The 8,693-nt window shown below is 46.3% G+C and overlaps 1 protein-coding gene across 3 annotated transcripts in view; it reads right to left on the bottom strand.

Moving 5' to 3' along the window:
- Positions 1-4,433: 4,433 nt before the first annotated feature.
- The window catches only part of PTGFRN (prostaglandin F2 receptor inhibitor), a 67,917-nt gene continuing 63,657 nt past the window's right edge, over positions 4,434-8,693 (bottom strand). For all 3 annotated transcript variants that reach the window (XM_027663610.1, XM_027663611.1, XM_027663612.1), the window contains one exon: positions 4,434-7,964. In XM_027663610.1, the coding sequence (XP_027519411.1) occupies positions 7,798-7,964 (167 nt within the window). In that variant the 3' untranslated portion in view covers positions 4,434-7,797. The remainder of the gene's footprint in view (positions 7,965-8,693) is intronic.

Raw genomic sequence — 8,693 nt, 5'->3', positions numbered from 1 at the left:
CACAACAGAGCACAAAGATACATTATCCTTTTCTTTACCTTATGGCAATGATTTTGTTCTAAATACTCCAAAAAGCCAGGTAAGTGACTGTTGGTACAGCTGCTAGAAGGGACTGGACACTGTGGATAACACAGCGGGGACCTCAGCATGAGGCATGGTTGACTCCAACAGCCACACGGCAGAAAAGCTGCCTGGCTGAACACCAGGAGTCTGCACAAGGATAAAGCCACAATTAGAGCAGATTGGATCCATCCTGATAACCCACCCAAGGACTACCCTTATGCAAGGGCAGATATGTTATAGAAGTAACAAAATCGAGATCAAAATCCATCCTGGAACTGTTTTCACAGAAATATAAATTATGTTTAGAGGGAACTTGAGGACCCATCATCTGTCTCTTGGTTAAATAAAGACTGCAGCTCCCTGCTGTGGCTTCCTCCCTCCTCCCCAGCCCATCACTAGAGGGAGCTGCCATTAGCTCATTTCTCTCAGCCCCTACCTTGTCTGTCCAGTACTTTCACACATTTATCTTGCCTAATTCCCATATCTTAGGTGAGCTGTGCTTTTCTGTACAGCTAATGGTGAGAAGTGGGTACCTTCAGGTTCTTACTCCAAAACGCACGTCTCGAGTAGCTCAGATAAATTACATTCTTTAATTACCTGTTTCTCAAGTCCAGGTTAGCCAGCCTGGGTGTAAATGATGAATCACATCATTGTCATACTGAAAAATGAAAATGTTCATCACGGTGGTTGCTTGTCTGGAACGCACAGACATGGAGCAGAATTTGTGCTGTGATAGCAAGCAGCTGGAGAAAGAAAGCTAAAACCATCTTTCTTAGAAAGAAAATCTGTCCCTTCTGCTTTGACAAAGGGAATCTGAATGTCTCTTTGGAATCATTTCCCCACCAGAAATGCTTACTTTCCTTGCATATTATCTGGGGTCCTCATGAGGAAAGAGACTTGCGGCTGATCCGCGCTGGGCGTTGGGCTGGAGTTCTGCTGCCTGGGGTCTCAGCAGATGATTCAAAAATACACCACAGCAATGTACCCCCACTCCCCCCCAGAGAGATGACCACAAAAGACCATTGTCATTTAGAGATGCAGAGGGACACAGGCAAGAAGAGAGCCCTGAAGGGAACAACGGGAAACAAAAGAGGGAAGGCAGAGGGAAGAAAACACAGAGTGAATTGGGCAAAAAATTTGGGGAGAGAAAGAGGATGTACCTGAACACCAGAGGGGACGTTAGCACTACTGTACTTGCATTCAGAACCTGCATTTGGCTGTAGCTGCACACAGCTGTGATACATGCAGGCAGATGCTAAGCAGCGTGGATATTTTCCCTGCTTACCACATTCCCAGCATCCCAGCTGCTGCACACCATGCCAGGGTCTTTGCAGAGCTGAAGTCAGCACAGAGGCAACAAGAGCTACAAAGGCAACACCAATCCTGCTGTAGGACATCTCTGTGGGTTCTCAGATGCCCAGTAACTGGTACATTCATACTGGTAGCTCTGCCAGAAGAGCTCTAGAAGCATCCTCCCTTCTCTCTCGCCCTACTCCTCAGAAACTTCGAGGAGCTTGGGGTCTTTGGCAATCCTTACCATCCACTGAATATGTCAAATCATTGTCAGGATCATACAAACAAGGTATCAGAGGGCATAAGCCAGGTTAAGTTGCCAAAAAGAAACAGAATTTCATGTCCATCTATCTGCAGCTTCTTTATTCACTTCTGAAGACAGAGGTGTGCTCAGACTAAGTCTGTGGTCTGGTATAAGGCCCAGTACATGCTGGAGTATAGAAAATCCCACACGAACAAAGTACAATACAACACTAACTTGTTTCACAAAGTCTGCCTTGGAAAGTCCTGCCTTTCTACCCCCTTGGCAGAGGTGGAAGCAGACATGCTCTTACACTTCAGGCACTTTGTGGAATGCAACTCAGCTGCCAGGGAAGAGAACAGCTTGTCTCTATGGCAGCTCTTCTGAAGGACCTGGACATCCACAGAACCTGGTTTCCTCAACAACCCAGGCATTCCCCTGGAGCTCTCAGTATCACTCATCTGCTACAGTACAATCCAATTTTCCTCAGTAACAGGAGGAGGTCCCTAGCAAAGGGCTGTCCAGTAGAAGGCTACACACTGCATTTAGGGTGTATTTGCCTGGCACAAGAATGAGCAGTAGCTTTGTCTTTAATTAGCACATCCCACAGCTTCAATCAGTTGATAAAGTCTCTTTCTTGAACCAGCATCTGTCCTGATAGCTGCTGTGCAGACCTCAGCCCCCTGCAACCATAGAGGCGTGGAAAGTCCCACTGAAAAGGCAAAAGCCATACATTTCCTTGGAAGATTTGCAAGACTGGGCTTCGCCTTCACAGGACAAAGAAGAGGCACGTCTTCTCATGCATCCCACACGACACCAGTCAGCTTCAGACCCGGTGAAGGCTTTTGGACTGGCCCTGACCCAAGCAGGGCACTCAGCCAGAGCTATCGCAGCCCTACCAGGCTCTGTCGTAGAACGAGTACAGCCAAGCACATTGCCTGAGCCTGGTGTTACAGAAGCAACTCAACTCTCAGGCTCTGGCACAAAAATGCTTTTCAGACCGCCCTTATGACAGCAGGCAGCTGGATGCCTCTACCAGCAGGCAGCTGAGCTGAGCCACAGCAGGTACAAGGTGATGCTAAAGACTTGATAACTTCCAGCATTCACTGCAACACCCAGGCAGTTACTTGCCAGTATCCCCTTTTTATCTCCAGACTTCAGTTTTTTGGTTTTCTTTCTTTATGATAAAATCCTAGCACGTTTACAAGAACAGTACTAAGACCCAGGTCACCCCAAGAGGTGGGGGCAAGAGGATTTCACAGAGCTAATCCAAACTTACCAAGTAAGCTGTGACCTGCACAGCTAAACAACTGCTGTCTCACAAGCATACCAGTCATTACTTCTGTATGTGTTAAACATCTGCAGCTGGCAAAGGCTCTGTTGAGGGACCACAGACCATTTATGACATTCCTCTAGCTTGGCTGACAGTCCCTGTCACTCCTTAAGGACTTACAGCTTGGTGCCACCTCCCAGCTTCCTGTAAGCTCACTCTGCAGAGCACACCTTTCCCTGCCAGCTGTGACACCACCATCTAGAAAGAAGCCAAAAGGTACACACTTTGCTGCCAACCAGCCTGCACCACTGCCATTTCAGACAGAGCATGCACCAGTCTGAACACAAACTCACCTTGCCAAAGCCTGGCTTGGCCTCCCAAAAACACTTCTGCCTCAAACAACTTCACGTTGGAAAGCAAGTGTGCTGGTTTTGGACGGAATAAATTCAATTTTCTTCACAGTAGCTAGTGTGGGGCTGTGTTTTAGATTTGTGCTGGAAACAGTGCTGCTAGTGCAGGGGTGTTTTTCTAACTGCTGGGCAGGGCTTACACAGAGCCAATGCCTTTTATGCCTCTCACCCCAGCCCACCAGTGAGTGGGCGAGGGGGACACAAGGAGTTGGGGGGGGACACAGCCAGGAGAGGTGACTCCAACCGACCCCAGGGATATCTTATACCAGATGGCATCGTGCTCAGCATATAAAGCTGGGGGAAGAAGGAGAAAGGGGGGAAACATTCAGAGCAATGGCATTTGTCTTCCCAAGTCACCGTTACGCGTGACGGAGCCCTGCTCTCCTGGGGATGGCTGAACACCTGCCTGCCCATGGGAAGCAGTTTCTGAATTCCTTGCTTTGCTTTGCTTGAGTGCATGGCTTGTGCTTTCCCTGTTAAGCTGTCTTTACCTCATCACACGTGTATTTTCACTTCCACCTTTCCGATTCCCTCCCCGATCCCGCAGGTGGGGGAACGAGCGAGGGGCTGCCTGGGGCTTGACTGCCAGCTGGGGTTAAACCATGACAGCAAATCACCTCCTTGTTGTATGATCACAGTGTCCTTGCATGGTTGCTGGGGGTTAAAAAAAAAAAAAAAAATTAAAAAAAAATCCTAAATTCAGCCATTGGCAAAGCAAGCAGGAAATTTACTTCCAACACTATTGATTTTGCTCCTGGTACCTTGGAAACAAGAAGCCTCACGAAGGATTTCAAGGAAGACTCAACATCTAATGCCCAGGTTTTACAGCAGATATTAAACATAACACTCCCAACTGTGACTCCTGGCCCTAGCTAATCAAAAGAAAACTCTCCCAACAAAAAGGTTGACTTACAGTGGGGAAGAAACACAATAGACTCAGAAAACAATTCTGCTTCCCAATTCATCGCAGAAGTGTAGGCAAATATTTAAAACTTACTGTAAAATAGGGCTCATGCTTATTTTACAGGGTAAACAGTGCTGGAATCAGGACTGCAAGGTTTACATTTTATACCTTCAACAATAGTGTCTGCACACATGCAAGGTACAGGGAAAGAACTGCCCATAGCTCAAACATCCAGACCCACAGCACAGACATAATCAAAAAGGCTCGCTCTTTATTTTAAACATAAAAAGAAACATTTTACACAGCATTGTTAAAACTATTCAGTACCTGCATTCCAGAATTGTGCCCAAAACTTTATTTTGTAACTTTGAAATTAAAACAAAAGAAAGAAAATATCTTGTCCTTCTGCTTTATGATGTTCAAGGTTGTCCTGGATTGAAATTCCAAGTGCCTGGAGGAATTTACCAGCTTAACCAGGAGATGTGGCAATGCAAACAGAGGAAGATCAATGTGAGCCCTTAGGATACTTTGACAATACCACAGGTTGCAGCAGGGAGGATATGGATGCTTGTACTGCACCTCAGGCAGCTTATTCTTCTGATACTCTGCAGGTTTAATACACAACCAGATGCACACACACCTCCACTCACACAAACCCTGGTCACACAGGAAATAATAATAATAATAAAAAACATGAAAAGTGGCCTATATTTTTTTCATTAGAGAGAAGATTCATGCTCTATTTTTAAAAAAGGGGATAATACAAAATTGGCACAAGTAGAAGGAAACCTGGGGGCTAGGTCTAGCCCCTCAGCTTCTAGCCTCCCAACTACAGCAAATACAGGGTGGAATGGGATGCAGCATTGCCTTCCAAGGGGCTGTCAGCAACAGAAGTTAGTGGCAAACTTCCTTTACTTGGAGTGACAAAGATGGTTTGTTACAGGCCATGAAGGAAGGTCAGCATAAGGACATGGGGACCTTTCACCAGAGAAGCAGGGAGCCCTGACCAAAATAACCCTGAGTTTTTTCCAGCAGGGAGGAACTGTGCTATGTTGTGTGTTTGGGAAGAGTTGGTTGTTCCCTGCTCATCTGTTCCCTAATTATTGCATTGCGGTCACGAACCTCTCTCCCTAAGACCTAACCAAGAGCTTAGAGACAAGGAGTCTGTCAGGACAAAAAGTGACTGATGCTGTGCTTGGAACTTCACCACCACCACCCCTCCCCAGATGCCCCAATGCCACAGGCCTTCTGTGAAGAAAGCAGATGTCAGTGCAGGAAAGAAGCTGCTGGATCAGCCAGCATCCCAAACATCAGAATGGTGTTGCATAAGATCCAAGGGAAAAAACAAGATTTCACTACAGCAGACAAACAGGAGAGGAAGGAAAATTCTTGGTGTCAAACTAATATCTGAGTGAATCCTTTCCTGAACTCCCTTTTTAAAGCACTGCTACAAATTTCTGGGCTTTCACAGTGGAAGCTTGAGAATATTTCTGCCCTGTTCTTCAGGAAAGGCAGCTACGTCTGCCTGAAATATTACCCTTTTCAAAGCTCTTCCACAAAGAAAAACATCAGGCCAGAAAGAAAAAGTTGCTATGAATGTTCAGGCCTAAGTCTTTCAGAGGTTCACAGGTTTTGCATATCCCAGTTTTGGAATGCTACATGAAAAGCCCTAAAGAGTCAAATAACAAGTTGCAAGCCTCAGCTCTGCAAATCAAGTCCATTTTGAAAATGTTTCACATTCATCTTCCAAAAATCACTGGACACCTCTGTGAATACTCTATGCATACATATGGGGCTGCATGTGTGTTCACATGCTGGATGCAGAACAGCCTTCTGGAAAACACCCTCACGTCAGCCTCAGAACAAAGGTCACAGTGCTAGACAAGGGAAAAAAACACACACAAAGAAAACTTACCACAAAAAACCTTCACGGCCCAGATACTAGACCTGCAGCTCCCCTGGAATATGCAGTGGGATGAGTTATTAGCGAAGCAGATTGTCTAGTAAGTACATCACTAATGTCTAGACTGGCATCAGCACACCACAGCCACTGCCTTCCATGGATGCTCTTCTTTAGCATCTCTCATCTCAAAAAAATCTGGAAAGGATTGAGCCCTGGCCTCAACTCTGCATCTCTCACCCTTCTTGATGCAATCCAAACCCTGGCTGCGAGAGCAGGTTGTGGAGCAGTCCTAATTCCTCGTTTGTTTATACACAGTATCTTTATTCTGACCTTTATTGCTTAAAGCACCAGCTGTGCTGGGAAGACAGAACTGCCTGGAAAAGATATTGCTTCCACTCAGGAGCCAGGTCAGTATATGTGGAAGACCAAAGCAGGACTTCTGCACTGTAGCACCGAGGAATAGGTCTCCAGCCCGTGGGGAAAGCCCTGCTGCAGGCCCATGCTCAAGGCCAGGACTGTTGAAACCTGAAGGATTTTTGCTGCCCTCCTGGGTTTGCTCCTATTCCCACCCTGAGCTGCACTGCAGCTACTGCAGATCTCTGACTGTTCTCCCAAGGTTCAAGGGTTACCATCGAGGGACTGGCAGAAGCAGCATTGGGGTCTGGTCTGTGCATTTGGTAATACATAGTTTACAAGTCTTCTCTAAACATGACCAACTGCAGATAAAGTTCTATCTCTTATTTTATTCCCAAGTCATACCATCACCAGTGGGCCAAGGTCTCTCACCTCTCTGCTGAGGCCAGCAGAAGGCTGAGTCTTGTCCCTGGCTACCCATGTGCCCCCCTGCCACAAGCAGAACAGGATCTCAGGCACAATGTGAGCAGCTGTAGTGGGCAGAAGAGAAGGTGGAAGGGTGGGGGAGAAGGTGGCCATAGGCAGACATCCATCAAATGCCTGCCTGAGGATTGGCTCTTCAGGATTGCCAAGTTAGCCCCTGTTCACCACAGCTAAGAACTCTGAGCACTGAAAACAAGAGATTTTTAAAAATGCCTCAAAGATCTCCACCAGGCAAGCTATGTTTCAGGATTAACTGAAACCTCTTGGAAAGCCAGGGAAGAGAAGGCAGCTGACAACCATAAACCAATTCTTTGCCGAAACAGCCTCATGATGGTTCCAGCACAGGAACCTTCTCCAGCCTTCAACCCAGCACAGAGAAGCCTGTGAGACACCAAGGTGGACAGAGAAAGGGAACAGGATGGTGTGATGGGGATAGAGGGGAAAAACAGATCAGTTCATACAATGAAAGTCTAACACCAGCCTCCTTCCCATTCATCATCCTGCCCACCATGCTTTCATACAGGAACACGTTTCCAAAACCAAGAGGGGGGGGGAAATAAAACCAACAAACAAACAAACAAACCCTTAATGAATTTTGTCACAGGGCCCTGCTGAAAGAAGGCTCAACAGTTTGCACATTAGAAGGACATGATCCCTATGCAGAAAGTGCTGCTGGAAAAGGAGAACTCCCAAGTTGCTAAATATGGCCTGATTGTTCTCAGGACACGACGTGTAACAAGGAGAAGCTTGAGGTCCAGGTTGAAGTCAGAGCAAATGCACTGTCTTGTCTGGGCCTGCGAGCAAGTGTCTCAACACAATCCAAGAGCCCTGTGAGTCTCTCCCTAAATGCAAGTGTGTGTCCTGCTCCCACGCTCAGTCCATCTCCATCGACATTAGCCGACGACGCTCTCGCCGCGTTTCCTGCACTTCCTTCTTGCAGCACCAACGGGAGCTGCAGTAGCCAATAAGGCAGGATAAGAGTCCAATGACAGTGGCCAGACCGATGCCAATCAACAGGGGATACTTGAAAGCATTCAGAACTGAAAAAGGAAGGCAAAGTCGTTAGATATCACTGAGAAATTCAGAGATCCCCCTTCATTTATTCTTGCATGAAAAAGGAGAAAAATCACACATTACTCAGTCAGGGACAGATTAATTATTTCAGAAGAAAATGGCACTAATTTTCCTTCTTGGTTTCAATCTTCTCAGGTTTGAAAAACTGGTCTCTTACTGGTCTCCCTTTCCTCTTCACCTCCAATTCTTCCTCTACCATTTCAAAGCCTCAGAGAGGCTGGAAGCACCAAAGGAGCCTTGGAGTGAGATAGCAAAGTAGAGATCATTCCAAGAAGTATCCTGTTACCCACTTCTCCAAACAAAAGCATTGGCTTGTTTCCCCATCAAGAGGCAGAGTGTGGTTGCATTCTTTGTAATATGTTTCCATAAAGCAAGGAGTGGACTCCTTTACACTTTGAATGATTAGAATTACTGTTTACTTACTCTGTGTAATCAACCTTCAAAGCTGGTGCCTAAACAAAAAATTTGATTTGGAAATACCTACTGCTCAGTTAAAAGACAGTAAGAACTGTAAGGAGTTTGGAATATACAGTTACAAAAGTTATCTGCACAGCAGGGAGAACAAAAGCTCCTTGTTCATTTTAAGTTCGTGGAACTTCCAAAAATTACCTCTCCTGGAAATATCGAGAAGAAAGCACCTGGTTCAAAACCCCTCCTGCATTCATTTCCCTCCTGAGCTATGTGCTGAATGCAGC

Source organism: Corapipo altera, unplaced genomic scaffold (genome assembly GCF_003945725.1).
Source record: "Corapipo altera isolate COAL_440 unplaced genomic scaffold, ASM394572v1 165, whole genome shotgun sequence".
Lineage (NCBI taxonomy): Eukaryota > Metazoa > Chordata > Aves > Passeriformes > Pipridae > Corapipo > Corapipo altera.
The sequence above is the reverse complement of the archived record's forward strand: the minus strand, read 5'-3'. Positions and strand labels throughout refer to the sequence as shown.